Below are 16,490 nucleotides of genomic sequence, written 5' to 3'. Positions count from 1 at the left end.
TCTTTATTTTGCTTCTCTTTCTTTTTCTCCATGCATTACTGTATTTGTATTACTAATAATACTCTGTCACAAAGCAAAAGGCTGTCTTGTACCAAGTCATTCCTTCAGCAGAAAAAGTGTCAGTAAGATCCCAGATTCGTGTCACCATACAGTAGATACTACACAGGCATTCTATCATTTGACAATGGACTGCAACCCTGATTCATACTTTGTCCTGTGATGGTGCTTGTGTGCTGAAAATGGCAGATCTTCAAGCTCACACTGTGTTGCGGATGTGACGTGTTATTTTATTTTATGTTTTATATATAGGCCTACATATATAAAACATAAAATAAAATAAAACAACACGTCACATCCGCGACACGGTATAAAAAATATATACCTGTATATATACAGATATATATTTATATGTATATATATATATATATATATATATATATATATATATATATATATATATATATATATATATATATATATATATATATATATATACACACAGTATAATTTATTTTTCTACATTTAACTACTTTAATATTATAATGGAAGTCAATGGGGGTCGGATCGGGCTGAAACCTTGCCCAACTTTGGAGCCATTCGTCCTAGATACATCATCATTTAATTTAGAAGTCAATTTAGAATATTGGCTAATTTAGAAGTTGATAGTGTTTTCAAAAAGATTGTTTTATGTAAGTAATATTTTCATTGTAACCTCCTCCCAGAGTGACACATACAGCATAGCTGTAAAAAAAAGTGTATCATCTTCACAACACAATTGTTGTGAAGCAACAGCTGGCCTGGCAAATAGCCTGTTGTTAAGCAATCTGTCATATGTACCAAATGCATGCAGTTGTAGTAACATTATTCAGATGTTTGTCAAGTTTCAATTCAATTATCCAATGTGTGGCCCTTCACCCCCTTTATAGAAGTCAGTATGGCCCTCTGGGGAAAATGCTGCCCACCCCTGCTCTAGTGTCACAAGGACAAGCTGTACCCAAAACAATAGCTATCAGGTCTAAGCGTAGACATCTTGACTCTTAAGCAAAATATCTCACCCTATCGTAAGGATGAACAACATAAGGAAACATTTAAAGTTGGATAAAGGCAAACATAATAACAATATAACATAGAATTCTACCATAATTCTCCTCACTTGTTATTAGAGCCTATCTTTGTTTTGAGATGTTGTGATGTGTTTTAGGGGGTTGTGCGCGCTGCAGAGAATTTCCTTTAAACCTGTGGTTCTCAAAGTGGGGTCAGGGGTTCCAGGGGGGTAAAAAAGTAGTTAATATAGCGTCACAGTCATTTGAACCACTTTAACCATTATTTTATACTTTGGCTATTCAAAAATGGCAGATATACAAGCTCACAGCGTGTCACTTCGTGCCGTGCTATGAGCTTGTAGATCTGCTATTTCTGAAAAATCTTGAAAATTTGTGCCAAAAAAAAAATTATACTGTGTGTATATATATATATATATATATATATATATATATATATATATATATATACACACAGTATAATTTATTTTTCTACATTTAACTACTTTAATATTATAATGGAAGTCAATGGGGGTCGGATCGGGCTGAAACCTTGCCCAACTTTGGAGCCATTCGTCCTAGATACATCATCATTTAATTTAGAAGTCAATTTAGAATATTGGCTAATTTAGAAGTTGATAGTGTTTTCAAAAAGATTGTTTTATGTAAGTAATATTTTCATTGTAACCTCCTCCCAGAGTGACACATACAGCATAGCTGTAAAAAAAAGTGTATCATCTTCACAACACAATTGTTGTGAAGCAACAGCTGGCCTGGCAAATAGCCTGTTGTTAAGCAATCTGTCATATGTACCAAATGCATGCAGTTGTAGTAACATTATTCAGATGTTTGTCAAGTTTCAATTCAATTATCCAATGTGTGGCCCTTCACCCCCTTTATAGAAGTCAGTATGGCCCTCTGGGGAAAATGCTGCCCACCCCTGCTCTAGTGTCACAAGGACAAGCTGTACCCAAAACAATAGCTATCAGGTCTAAGCGTAGACATCTTGACTCTTAAGCAAAATATCTCACCCTATCGTAAGGATGAACAACATAAGGAAACATTTAAAGTTGGATAAAGGCAAACATAATAACAATATAACATAGAATTCTACCATAATTCTCCTCACTTGTTATTAGAGCCTATCTTTGTTTTGAGATGTTGTGATGTGTTTTAGGGGGTTGTGCGCGCTGCAGAGAATTTCCTTTAAACCTGTGGTTCTCAAAGTGGGGTCAGGGGTTCCAGGGGGGTAAAAAAGTAGTTAATATAGCGTCACAGTCATTTGAACCACTTTAACCATTATTTTATACTTTGGCTATTCAAAAATGGCAGATATACAAGCTCACAGCGTGTCACTTCGTGCCGTGCTATGAGCTTGTAGATCTGCTATTTCTGAAAAATCTTGAAAATTTGTGCCAATCTTTGAATATATAAATATATATTTTTAAAGCGAAAGTTTTTAACTCAAATCTTTGCTTCTGGAGGTCCCTGGAATTATTGAGATTTTACTATGGGGGGGTCCGCGGCCAATTACATATCATTTTGGGGGTCTTCGACAAGAAAATGTTTGAGTACCACTGATATAGCAGCATACGTTTTTCAGAAAACTGTTAGGATTTAGAAGACAATTTTTGAATCGGCCTCAGGTCTTGGGTTAAACCACTGGTTTCCAACGGGTCCGGGCCCCGCTTAGGGCCCAGGGGTCTGGGGCGTGAGGCCATGTCTGTCTGGAGGAAGTCCAAAATGTTAAACATGTTGCACAAAATCATGCGCTGCCTTCATCCACTTTCAACCTGGCCCTCCTGTTTAAAAAATATTTATTATTGATTTATTATTTTTGAAATAACAATAATCGCGACCCACAAAAATCGGTCCGTGACCCAAACATGGGTCCCGACCCACTATTTGGGGAAACAGTGGTATATAGTGTGTGTGCGTGCGTGCACATGTGGGGGGGTCTCGGCTTTTGTCAGATGTAAGAAGGGGGGCCTCCAAGGAAAAAAAGGTTGGGAACCACCGCTTTAAACTACGTTAGGGTCCATAATAATCATCATCATCCTGATGACTGACAGGATCCTGTTGAATGGGACCCACATCACCTGGGCTTTAATTGACAGCGTAACATTTGGATGAGTGACAGACTTCTGATTCAGATCTCCGTAGAATGGCACGGAATACGTACGTTGTCTCTCATACTGTATGTTCATTCTCTCCTGGTGCTCTCCACTCATCCATCACTTTTCCTTCTGATTAATTATGCAGTTGAGTCTATGGTCCACATACTCCGCCCGCACGCACGCACGCACGCACGCACGCACGCACGCACGCACGCACGCACGCACGCACGCACGCACACACACACACTCTCTGAGGACAGCGATTTTGTGAATTTTTACAATCTTTTGACATTTTTAACCCTAAGCAACACAACATGTGAGCTTGTATAAAGCGTTCAACTATGTATAAAGGAACAACTCTAATCCTAACCCCTAAACCTATGTCTAACCCTAAACCCAACCTAAATCTTTTCCTAATTGTAACCCTACACAAACTGCAAAAGTCTTTTTGGATCATAAAACAACCAATTCTCTTGTGAGGCCCAGGAAAATTGTCGGCACAATGTCCGTTTCTTATATTCTACTATACTTGTGGGGACATTAGGCCCTCAAAAGCATAGTAATACAAGTACACGCACGCACGCACGCACGCACGCACGCACGCACGCACGCACGCGCACACACACACACACACACACACACACACACACACACACACACACACACACACACACACACACACACACACACACACAGAAAGTATGCCTGGTACGCGATGACAACCTATGCCTCATCTCGCTCTCTTGCGTTCACAGACGGAGGGCTTCCGCTACCCCCGGCCTTACTCTGTGCCCCCCTCCCCCTCGGCCTCCATCCACTCCACCCCTCACCACAGCGATGACGAGGACGAGTCCTACGACGAGGACGTGGAGGTGGAGAGGGACAGGCTGAACATCAAGTCTCCCATCAACCTGGGCATGGTGCCGGAGGGCAAGAAGAAGCTGCCCGGAGAGTCGGGCGACTGACGACCGGACGACCCTGCGCTGCGTGCGTAGTCGAGTTGTAACAGGCAGGTACACGAGTGTACCGTACAGTCGTACACCCCACCTGCATCTTTGGGCATTCGCGGAATACACTGTACCTCTGAGAAGTGTACAAATGAAACCAAATGGACTCTTACAGGTCCATTTGGTTCCATTTGTAAACTTAAATTAATAAATTAACCCTCAGAGGGCCCTATTTTGGGTTTTAAGTACCAGGTCTTATGACCTAACGCCTCCAGGGCTTAAGTTAGGTCATAAGACCTGGTACTTAAGACACGCAAAATAGGGCACTCGGGTTTTACTGTGTACTCATCTGTCAGACGAATAGGCTCTGTGCATAATTGTAGTTCACTTTTCCAGGAGGTGGCATACCTGTTCCCTGTTCCAGGTTCAGTTTCCTATGTACCTATGCTGAGACAATCATATGAAGCTTTGGGAAAACTGAAACCGGAACAGGAAATGTTTATGCCTCCTTCTAGAAAAGGGAACTACAATTATGCACACAGAGCCCTACTGTGATGGAAACATTTGGGATGGCAGGATCAATGTTTGACCACCTGAGCGTGAATTACACATTTCCTGAACCACGACACCATTTACACAGCCGCTTCAAAAAGCCCAGCCAGGCCACACCAATAAGCCCTTTTCACTCAATTGTCCTACTTAGATAGAGCTTTAAATTCCCTTTTTGAACATTTCTTGTGCCGATTCCTGCCCATCATGTTAGATGAGCATATTGTTATTGTTTGTGAAACTAGTACTACTACTACTGTCAGTAAAATGTTTCTGATAACGCCGTTGCTCTGTTCGAGAGTCGAGAGTTACTATAGTTACTTTTAATTTCAAGGACGCCCATAACTCTGAGAGTGTACAAATGGAACCAAATGGACCCGTAAGGGTCCATTTGGTTCCTGTAAGGGTCCATTTGGTTCCATTTGTACACTGTCAGAGTTACAAACCTTTTTAAGGCTCCATTTGGAACCCCATCAATGAACCCTGAGGGTCCCTGGGCTACACCTAGGCTACAATCTTTCCTTTGAAACAAATGCCTGGCTTTTGAAAAACATGTTTTCAACAATGTTTTCCCTTAAAATTCAGTTTTACATTCCCTCAGCTATAGTTTGTTTTTAGAAAGAGAAATGATTGAAAATGTTTGACTACTCTGCCCTGTAAACAGTGACAGTATTATGTATGATGCTGGAAGATTGAAATTCAGTCAATTAAACAATTATGCCCTTCAATTAAATACATGTATTGGCATATTTTATCAGTCATATCAAATCAGTCTTTTTCCAATGTATTTGGCCACAGACCCCCATCTGAAAACATTTTGTGCTTGTGTTTTTTTATGCAAATTGACAGACATTTCGGTCCCTCTTGACCTTCATCAAGAGTGTCTTAGTGCTTGTGTTTTTCAAATGTTTAAAAAATATAAAATGTTGTCACATTCTTTCAAGATCTTTAGAAATTAGCAGATCTACAAGCTCACAACACGTGGCATTGCGACACATTGTGAGCTTGTACATTGGCTATTTTAAATAGCTGATGTATATAGGTTTAAACTGATTTTGATGCTATATATTTTTTTTTACTGGGGACCCCCTGGAACCCCCTCAAAGACCACTGGGGGTCACTTTGACCCCACTTTCAATATCACTACTTTAAATAATGTGCGAATGAACTGTCAGCCGATGACTCCACTTCTGTGATCAAACAATCTCAGGCAAACGGTGCTATCATGAATTCAAACCAATTTTATTAAAATAATGCAATACATTTCAAGCCAAGTGATATTTACAAAACCCATTTCTTCTCTCCCTTCAATGTGGAGCTGAGTCTCTGACATCCATAAGCGAAGAGGATTTTTTACAATAACGATCAATGGATTAAAGTCTCTCAGAAGTATTCCCTTTTCCATATTGGCAGGTCCTGGAAGAACACCTGATCACGACTTTCATCAGCTAGAGAAAGAGAGAGAGAGAGAGAGAGAGAGAGAGAGAGAGAGAGAGAGAGAGAGGAAAGGAAAAGAGTTTTAGTCTTCCATTGTAATTAAAGGACAACTTGACCTGTGTTCAAATGATAGATAGATAGATAGTTTTTATTGTCATTCAACATATACATGTGATGCATAAATGAACGAAATGTCGTTCCACTGGCAATATAATCTAAAAACTACTCCTAGTTAAAAGAATGCTAAAACTACAATACTAAAAACTAAAATACTAAAAGAGACACCACTAATAAAAAAACAGTCAGTTCATAAGGAGACAGAAATATTGCACACAGGAGTCTTCAGCAGTGTGTAAGGAAGAAGGTTAGGGGATATTGCGTTTGTACTATTTCACTTTTTTTTTAGAGTAGAGTTCACAAGTCTGATGGCTTGGGGGAAAAAACTCTTGCAGAATCTGGCCGTTCTGCTCCCCATGCCGCTGTCCTCACTACTCTCCGCACAGTTATCCAGTCTGATGCAGTGCAGCTTCCAGACCAGACAGAGATGCAGTTGGTCAAGATGCTCTCTATAGTGCCTCTGTAGAAAGTAGTGAGGATGGGAGGGGGGAGTTGGGCTCTTCTCATCCGGCGTAAAAAGAACAGACGCCTCTGTGCTCTCCTTACAAGAGAGGCCGTGTTTGAGGACCATGTCAGATTGGATCCAATGTAGTTATTATTTAGTCACAAGCTCTAAATACTTTTCATTGGTTCAATATTTATAAAAACCCACAGACACAACTAACCACTTTCACTATCACTTTCAACGTTTCCTCCCCAAAATAGCAAAAATTGCTACACTATGACAACGAAGTAGGGCATTCATTTACGAAAAAAAGAAAAAAAAAAGTTGAAATATGGAGATACAAGGTTTATGCCCGACTGGGACAATTTGTGAGTTGTTTCTTCATCTCACCTTCCTCCTTGACCTGCTGCAGAAAATTGAGCAGCACAGTTGCGGCCTGGTTGACACTCAGCCTCTCCGTGTTCTGACTACGGGTCTCTGCAAAGAAACGCAAATTACAACAGACCCACCCAACATCGACCTTTGTTTGTGCAAAAACTACATTTTCCCCTTAAGATAATTTTTGTTCATGCACACGTCTACAGTACCTTGGCAGAAAGCACAAAGTTATTTCTTTTTAAAAACCCTTTCTTTTCAACAGAGACCTATGAAAACTACATTTTCAGGACAATGGGTTTTATGGTATCATAATTTCATTAGGATGACTTCCAGGTAGGAGTTCACAATTGTAGGATTATATAGTTTGTAAGAAAATTGGTATACTATACCTGCAATTTACAATTACAATTTACCATTTAGGCATTTAGCAGACGCTCTTATATCCAGAGCGACTTACAATAAGCAAGGTAATCACCACATACATAAGATGCAGAGAGACAGTGTACTGCCTCAGTAAACTAGGATCCCAGGTCGACCAAGAACCTAGCATCAGTCTAAACGAGAATATGCCATACAAAATAATAATCTGTACATTGAAACTATAGCATACCAGGTAAACAATGAACCTAGCATCTGTTAAAATAACATCTAGCAATCTAAATGACATTCTTGACGTTACCTAAGTGTAAGGTGTCATACACATCTCCTTCTTTGCGGTCCTCTGAGATAAACCTTCGTCCCTCTGAAATGACATCACATACAGCATTGGCATAGAGTATGCATTAGTTTGAAACGTTTCATTCAGGGAGCGATATCGATGAACAAATCTTTTTTTTAACTTTTACTCCTTTACATTTGGGCCAAATGTAAAAGAGTGAAAAATATTATTTACTTACATTTTTACTATTTCTTTGACTATTTAAAACATTGTTCGTTTGTTTAATTCACCCGGAGATATTTTAGCCAAATTGTGTTTATTCGTGTTGGACATAATTTATAATTTTATATTTTATACATTTAAATTACGATATGATAATTTAAATAATATCAGAATAATCAGATCGTATGATTTGCAGCAACTCAGTACTTGAGCAGTCTTTTCGCTAGATACTTACTCAAGTAATTATTTGGATCACTATATTTATTCTATTTCAGTCATTCTTTTTTAGTAATGTTATTTTTACTTGAGTACAGCTTTTGGCTACTCTGCCCACCTCAGCAAGTGACACAAAAGTGCTACAAAAGATTACAGTAAATTAAGCAATAGATGCAGGGTACTTACGAGTTCCCTTTAAGTACAGCATAGCCTGGGGAGTCCAGTTTCTCCGCTGGAAATTTTCCTTTCATTTGGAAGCAAAAATTAAAATCAAGCTTATTTTTGAATATTTGTAATGACATTTTTTAAAATGAATTACATGTAAATGAACTGAAAATCCTGGATGCTCAACTAGGTTTGAATATTTTGGTTCTTGTGAGTTCTTTTAATTATGAAGTGAAATAAAAAAAAGGATGAACTTTTAAAATGAGAAATAATGTTATTTACCTTCGGTGCGCTCAGCGAATGTGAGACAAAGGTTGCCAGTAGTAAAAGTGTTAGTGTGTAGGCTAAAGTAATGGTCCTCAACCCCTATTGGATTCAGAAAGAGAACAGCATATTGAATTACACAGCTTGCAGTACAGCATTGGTTGAGCAATACTTACAAAGATTGTGAGTTATATTTGCTCTAGTTAATGTGCCATCATCTACAATTTATTGCATAATTTAAGCCAATTACACAATATTCTCCCCAGCATTGTCCATTTGTAAAATAGTTTAGCACTAGAGGAGCGCAAAATATTAAATATATTGTCCAATGAACAGTAGTCTGATGTATAAGCATGGTTTATCAGCCGTCTGATGATAAAATCAACTTGGTGGTCTATTAAAGGAGTAGTTCACCCAAAATCTGACTTATTTTCTATCAATTTCACACCCTATGAAGCCTTGAATTCATGGAGATTCTTTAGTTTTTGTCGTATTTCTAAGCCAAGAATTCGATGACCGGTTGGCTGCTCAGTAGTGTCCTACTTTGAGTCTCCTACCGGATAGATTCCGCCGGTCATCAAATTATTGGCTTAGGAATGCGGCAAAAAACAAAAAATCGCCATGAATTCAAGGCTTCATGGGGTGTGTAATTTTTGTTTGGGTGAACTAGTCCTTTAAGTGTAGTAATTAGGCTATAAAGTAAATATACTTACTTTCATTGTGATGACAGATCCTAAAGGGACAAGAGTAGGTTGGTCTCAAATGGTAGAAGAGAGACAATCTAACGGTGTTCGTTATCGCTTACCCTCTATTTATGTTGTTGGGGTGGGGTGGAGGGGGGAACCTCTATGGCCCAAGGCACTACGTAGCTGTGAACAGACGTCAACAGCGATAGGTCACGCCAATTTGATGAAGTAGGGGCGGTTGAGGTTGTGAATGGACCAAGGCACCAATCAATTCCTTTTTCATTCATTGCCGACTGTACTGTATATCAATGAATGGAAATAGCTGTCATAGGCAGACCGACTGCAATAGTGCCGCAACAGACTGTGTACATTTATTTGATCAAAAATGAAAAAACTGTGAGGGATCGTGGACTTGATTCAGTCTTATAAAGCTTTAGGTTACTTGTCAGTGGGGGAGATTTTCTCTTTGGGATATTGATATGTTTACGCCTTGCTCACTGAAGCAGTTAACGGACAAATGAGGTCTGGATCCCATGAATGAATAGCCAATGCTCTCGATTAATTGATAACCTGCATCTCCCCTCAGGAAATAGGACAGGAACTGTTTGTGTCCCCTAATTTCACCAATTTAGTAATCACGACATTCCAAAAAATGGGAAACAGTTGGTATTGCAAAATTATTCCTGGCAATACTTTTGCTATCATTTCTGGCATTTCTTATTTATCGTCTTCCAGTATAGAATTCTGAATTCTAAATTCTTCTTGAATTCATGATGTGGAATCGACTAAACAAATGACAAGACACACTGCCAACTTTCATTGTATATTTACAAAAGTGGCATACAGCAAAATATTGTCAAAGCATTGTCATTTCAAATGTAATCATTCAGTACTTTGTTTTCTTTGAAAGGCAACACCACTCACTTTAGGAACTTGTCTGCATGCTATTGCTGAAGTCGGGACAGTTCAACCAATGTTGATGAGCATAATATATTATACTGTATAACTCTTTCAAAGCTAGGATTTGTCATGATGACAAATGTATGGTTGCTCCATTGAATATTAAACTGCACATGGGGGTGTGAATGATACTACATAAAAGGATGTTTGTGGGGATCATGATACATTTTCTGGTTCAAACCTGGTAAAATAATTAAGTAATTTTGGCACATAAACTATACAGGCCCGCAACGCCAAAGTACTCCATTTCTGGATTTGAAAGAATAGCTTATTTTCACACATACAACTAGACTGCCCTCAACCTCAGAATAACTTAAGTAATTCTTAAATTGGGTAGTATTGCCCTTACCATGGTAAAAGTCAAACTCTTGTGATCCTTAAAAAAAAAAATAGTAATATTTAAGTAATCCCATTAGCCAGTCATACACAGAAAGATAACAGTAGGAAAATACAACTGCCACACCTGGTAGTCAAATAGCCGCACGAGAGAGAGAGAGAGAGAGAGAAGACACGGTAATTGACACAAATATCGGAATAAAGTTTAAAGCACAGGCACTGTAATGTCTCATTTATACTGCGTCGGATGACGGTGTCCCACACCAAGAATAGCAGAGCTACAAGCTCACAATGCATTGCAGCTATTCTTGGCATGGGACAACGAACCGTGCACTCACACAAAAAGCGACAACAAGCGACTAAGTGACCGGCAGTCATTCAATTAATTTCAAATGGGTACTGACTACACTGAGTGACTTGGAGCGACAAGAGGCCCAGTGACAAGGTTGCTGCGACTTCGCGGCCTCAGAAAGCTGAAAACATTTCATCTCATGTGAATGAGCAGCGCCTCGATTCGAGCGTCCACGAGTGATGGATGATCATTTTTTTCATTTATACTGTACTGTAGTATAGGTGAACAGCTCCTGAATTTTGCAAAATGTAGATTATTACGTTAAACATTAATTTGGTATATTCTTACAGTAGGTGAATTCATAACAGAACATACATACAGCATAGCCTATATGTTTATGCATGCAATGCAGTCTATACTGTGACAGCGGGGAATGACGTACTCCTACACTGCATGCTTAATGTGAATTCAATCAATATTGAACAACTTATGGTCTATTTCTCGCCTAAAATATTGTCAGAAACCATTTTTAGTTGTACTAATTAAATAAGTATATAGCCAATTAGCTTCCATACAAGCTCCCCAGAACTCCACTTCCTCACATATACAGCTAGATGCAGTGACGAGGAATCCACACCCCTGTCGCCACTTTTGGTGTGAGTGCTTTTTAGTAATTGATGACTGCGACTTGTTGGCGACACACAGCAATAGAAAAACGCATTTCGTGTGAGTGCACGGTAAGACTTAAGTATAAATCAGGCTTTTATGTAACAACAAACTTTCTCTCCATGTCTCTTTCTTACAAGCAAAGTAGAAGCAAAACTAGCACAACTCAGTCCTTTAAAACAATTGTTTACCGGGTGCACGGCTCAACAAGACTCAATGTATAAGACAAATAATTGCCAGCAGTCCAAAGTCTTTCTGGTACATTTTAATTCATGAAAAGGCACAGGCAAACACGGACGTGTTTCGACGCCGAAACACATCCGTGTTTACCCGTGCCTTTTCATGAATTAAAAAGTACCAGAGGGACTTTGGACTGCTGGCAATTATTTGTCTTATACATCTTTCTTACAAGCAGTCAGGAGTGTTTTTACATTCCACAGAGTAAGAAAGCCACGTGGATAGAGTCCAGGGAATCTTTCGGGAGAGTCCTCCATTTACTTCTTTATAAAGTTGCGTTCAGCGGCGGAGAGATCAACGACGTCTGACATATCCCGATGTGAACTTCTTGGTAACGAGATCCTTTAGTAACAGTCTCCTGAAGGTAACAGGGCCTGAAGCGCCTTCCACTGCTTACGTTGGCCAAAACCAATAACAGATGCATACAGTATAAAAGCAGTCTTTTGCCTGCCAAACGGGAAAGTAATCTTAATGTGTATAGCCGTAACTGTCGCGGGGTCAACCAGTGACCGAAGGGAGGTCGTGTTGCTTTTTGAAACTACTGTACTGCACTGACACAGGCCTTCTCTGGATACAAAAAGTCACCATTATACCATGTTATTGCTCTCGCCCACTTTGTCCACAAACTGCAAAGTGAAAGGAGAAGGAAGTAATGTTATAATACGCCATACACTGCATTTCAACACTCCTTACATATAAAATACAATGAAAATGTGATATTGATCTATGCCATAGGTCAAACTGCATTAGGATGATTATTACTAAACAAATATCTTGATGTTGGCTTGGCACATACAGAATCATTTGTCTATGAAAAATAGAACACATGCATGACATGCTTTAGACTTAAGTGTTCGGTAGGGCTGGGCGATACGACTTCAAATCAATATCACCATTATTTCAAACGTTTGCCTCGATTAGTATTACCATTAAAGCACACAATTTCTTTCACAGTAAAAATTGCAGATCTACAAGCTCACAACGTGTTGCAATGCAACGTGTTGTGAGCTTGTAGACCGGCTATTTCTGTACACCACCATTGTACAACAAAGTCAGTTTCGATATATTTAGTAGTCAGTTAATTGCCCAGCCCTAGTGTTAGGTTTTATGAAAACATCAATGAGTGAATTGGTGCGCTCTCTATGCATAACTAATTTGCTTACATTTAGCCATCTATAAAACACTGTTTTCATTTGACATGTGTTATGACAGGTTAACAGGTTGTACATGCTGACATGCATGGGAAAATCGGCAGCGACTGACCAAGACTGCTGATTGTCCTCACAGCCTTACGAAGGCTTTAAAAAGACAGAGAGACGTTTCACATCAAAACAAAGCCTTCCGCACAACACCACACAGGGAGCATGTCCATTAGCCACAAAACTAACCAGCCTTTTTTTTCTTTTTTTAAGTTCTGGCTACACCATAGCAGTAGAATTAGCACATTGTGCCAACTCCACACAAATGCTACAGTTTGAGTGGCTACCTAAAACAGCACAATTGTGTGTTTGTTGACAAGTATAATGGTCTGGAAAACCTTTTCTATTGTCCATTTTGATGGTGAATTACACAACATGGTTCCTCAGGTTTTGTGTCTAATGAATGCACCTTTTTGACGGCCATGTTTACACGCAGGATGCAACAGACAACAGCCCACTGTACAGTAGCCACAATATTGCATCAGATCAGCCGTTAAGAGTTCAGGAAACAAGACGGCGGTCGTCAGTTTGGTTAATCAAGTCTGGTTAAGGTGTTTTCGTGAGGTCAGTTCATTTGGAGCGGCTGCATGTAAACATAGGGAACCAAGTGCTGGTACGATGCTAGCCAGTACTCACTCCACTGATGAACGGCAGGTTTAGAATGGAGCCAAGGATGGGTATTCTTCTGATGAATCCTACGACCACTGGGAAGAAACCCCTGGATGGGACAGAAGGTGACAGAGAGAGATTATTGGGTCTTAGCCACATAGTTAACCTTTAATCACTTAGGCCTGACAGCGTCATATGAAAACATTTAATCTGCAACACAATTGATACAATATGTAGTGGGGGTCCCTGCCTGGTTCATCTGTCTCTCAGCTAAGGGGTCCTTGGCCTGAAGAAAGTTGAAGACCCCTGCAATATGAACCTAAAGATTTGCGTCATTCCCTCACCTGAACAAGAGGAAGAAGCCGTAGAACTCCAGCACAACGCCAACGATGGGCCAGCCTATCAGCACTATAAACACCCCTCCCAAGAAGAAACCGGTGGCCTTCATCTTGTGCTTCTGGAAGAAGAAACGGAAGGTCCTCTCCAGCCCGATGACGAAGGCCAGCCCGGCAACAAACAAGATCTGGACGGAGGGAAAGATAACTCAATATCAGAGAATGCTTGTCTAAACTTAACTTCCTCTCATAAGAATGAGAGCCAGAGAGAGACAAAACAGTGGTTCTCTCAAAGTTTTACATTTCAATGTTTATGTTTATGTTTATGTTTATTTTATTTGACATGGACATCACAATCACATTGGACGGTCCAGATGTAATGCTTGAGTGTCCTAGAACAAGTTCAACACCTGCCCACGGGAGGCTTTTCTAAATAGAATAACTATTATCTAAACTCCAATCAAATACTGTGCAGGGAACCGAAATCACACACAATACACACACTATAAAACAAAGGCAACATAACCAGTTATAGTCAAATTAAATTATGTGAGCAGTCTGAGCACTGTGTTGCTTTGATTGAGTCCTCTGTTAAAAAACACCTCCATCAGTCTCTTGTTTTAGATCAGTGGGCAGAGACTCCCCACAACTCTGAGAGTGCACACATTTTTCCATTTGTGCACTCTCAAGAGTGATTTGGAACCCCCTCAAGGAACCCTGGGCCTGAGGGTTCCTTGACCCCACTTTGAGAACCACTGATATATAAGAAAGAGGTGAGTGCAGCTCAGTAACATGGAAAGTTCTCAGGTTTACAGTAACTGTACACTATCTCAAGCTACTATGACTACAGAGAGAGCGGGAACAGAAAGGCACCTGTGAGTTTCTCAGTGTCACGCAGAGATAACAGCAGTGGGATCAATTCAAGCAGTGTCACACTCACATTTCCAATAGCCAGAAGGGCTTTGTCGAAGAACAGGATCATTCCAAAGAAGAGGAAAAACACGCCGAAGCCCGTCAGTCCCATCCCAATCTCTGTGGGACACAGACAAGAATGCGATTATGTATATGCTAAATAATACTGATCATCATTTCTGAGATGGGATGATTGTGGAATATTGCTTAAGTACTAGTCTTGTAAACGTTGTTACACTTATTCTCAATGTTCTCACTTAGGAAAAGGTGAGGAATTGCTACACTTCTTGGACATTATATGATTTATCATATAATGTCTTCCCTCAATTTAAAAAAAAAATAGTCAGAGGCAATGAAACGTCCAATCATTACTATCTATATCACAGGGGTCTTCAACAGGGGGTCAGGGACCCCTAAGGGGTCTTCAGAGTAACTATAGGGGGTCCGCCAAATCTTTGTGTGATGGGGAACATTAGCTGTTCAATCTACAAGCTCACAACGTCTCGCGCTGCGAGGCGTTGTAGATCAGCTAGATCAGAGCTTGTAGATCAGCTATTTTTGGAAAGTTGGTGTAGACTAGAGGGAAAAGCACAAGAGCCAATGGTCAAGTTGACAGAATAGTGAGGGTTTAAAAGGTTAACTGTTTGAAAATACACATTAACATGAATTCAACATGTTATTAGAAAAGATAATGTAGCAAACAAGTCTATGAAGCCATCTATGATATCTATGAAAAATTATCTGCAACACAGTTTTATACAATGTAGTGGGGGGTCTCTGCTTCATCTCTCTCTCTGCTAGGGCCTTGGCCTGAAAAACATTGAAGACCCCTGTTCTATTATAAGCTCCAGGCCACAATAATCACCCACCCAGCTAATAAGAGTGGGAGTCAGAAGGGCAACAGGATAGGTGGGTAGTGGGCACTAAGGACATCTGGGCACCTCAACTCAATTATTCCATAATTAATAGAATTTTTGGAAAATGGTCTTAAGTCAAGTTAAGTATACATGATTAGAACATGATTGAACATTTGACAATTGAGATCTTATATTTCTACAATTGCTAGAAATTGCTACAAACCCTGTATAGCCAGTCATTTTGGGGCATAAACAAGAAGTGGAAGGATAACATTAAGTTGTCTGATAATGATGTACCGTGCATGCTCACATCATGTATACTTTACATTACTTAAGACCATTTGTTTTTTAACATTATGGACAAAATAGCCAATTTTACATCGAGGTGCCCAGATGTTCCTGGTGCCCACCTATCCTGTATCCGTCAGAAGGGTACTGGCATGATGTCACAGTGGATGGCATCATGACATGGACAAAAATCAGACCACCAGGGCCAATGTATTTAGCATTGTTAGCTTTAGCTAGCTTACTGGTGCACATCAGCTGAGAGAGCCGGTTAAAAAGGAGAAGTCAATAGATAGGCAACAGCTGGTCGCTTATTATTAATCTGCAGAGCAAACTCAAATCAAAAGGTCTTACTTTGGGAGTCCGTTAGAGAAATCATCTTGGCGACGCTTCAACAGCTCAGGACACCAACGTATGAATAATTAAATGTGGGATATTATTAATATGATTAAACTCTAATGATGACAGCTGCAACTGCAGCAGCAAGCCAACAAGCCACGTCTTCCGGAAACACGCCTTCTCTGGATGACGTCTTCCGGCGGAAACACGCCTTCTCCTGAT

The 16,490-nt window shown here is 39.8% G+C and overlaps 3 protein-coding genes across 3 annotated transcripts in view; 1 reads left to right on the top strand and 2 right to left on the bottom strand.

Annotated features, from left to right (window-relative positions):
• The window catches only part of gys2 (glycogen synthase 2), a gene marked incomplete at both ends in the record, with an annotated part of 31,585 nt that extends 27,463 nt beyond the window's left edge, over positions 1–4,122 (top strand). The window contains one exon of the mRNA XM_080420579.1: positions 3,913–4,122. Within this exon, the coding sequence (XP_080276705.1) occupies positions 3,913–4,122 (210 nt within the window). The remainder of the gene's footprint in view (positions 1–3,912) is intronic.
• Positions 4,123–5,967: 1,845 nt separating this feature from the next.
• Positions 5,968–8,606, bottom strand: spx (spexin hormone). Its single transcript, XM_080421633.1, has 5 exons — positions 8,574–8,606; positions 8,313–8,370; positions 7,710–7,772; positions 7,043–7,129; positions 5,968–6,101 (listed from the first exon to the last, which is right to left on the bottom strand). The coding sequence occupies exons 2-5, from the start codon at positions 8,332–8,334 to the stop codon at positions 6,037–6,039; spliced, it is 237 nt and encodes a 78-aa protein (XP_080277759.1). The 5' UTR covers positions 8,335–8,370; positions 8,574–8,606; the 3' UTR covers positions 5,968–6,036.
• A 2,163-nt stretch (positions 8,607–10,769) lies between these two features.
• Positions 10,770–16,490, bottom strand: part of golt1ba (golgi transport 1Ba) — a 5,778-nt gene continuing 57 nt past the window's right edge. The window contains exons 1-5 of the mRNA XM_080421814.1: positions 16,284–16,490; positions 14,816–14,907; positions 13,885–14,063; positions 13,568–13,649; positions 10,770–12,358 (exon numbers count right to left, since the gene is read on the bottom strand). The exon at positions 16,284–16,490 is cut by the window's right edge and continues 57 nt beyond it. Of these exons, the coding sequence (XP_080277940.1) occupies positions 12,320–12,358; positions 13,568–13,649; positions 13,885–14,063; positions 14,816–14,907; positions 16,284–16,308 (417 nt within the window). The 5' untranslated portion in view covers positions 16,309–16,490 and the 3' untranslated portion in view covers positions 10,770–12,319. The remainder of the gene's footprint in view (positions 12,359–13,567; positions 13,650–13,884; positions 14,064–14,815; positions 14,908–16,283) is intronic.

Source organism: Gymnoscopelus braueri (genome assembly GCF_963280865.1).
Source record: "Gymnoscopelus braueri genome assembly, chromosome: 23".
NCBI classification, from domain to species: Eukaryota; Metazoa; Chordata; class Actinopteri; order Myctophiformes; family Myctophidae; genus Gymnoscopelus; species Gymnoscopelus braueri.
Note: the sequence above shows the minus strand (reverse complement) of the source record. Positions and strands in the feature narration are given on the sequence as shown.

Bases quoted from the DNA above. Each gene is read 5' to 3' on its own strand.
- spx (XM_080421633.1), bottom strand. From the start codon at position 8,334: ATGCTGTACTTAAAGGGAACTC. The intron at 7,130-7,709 runs GTAACGTCAAGA...GTTTCTTTGCAG, and splicing joins GTATGACACCTTACACTTAG to AGACCCGTAGTCAGAACACG. The intron at 6,102-7,042 runs GTGAGATGAAGA...CTCTTTCTCTAG, and splicing joins GCAGCAGGTCAAGGAGGAAG to CTGATGAAAGTCGTGATCAG.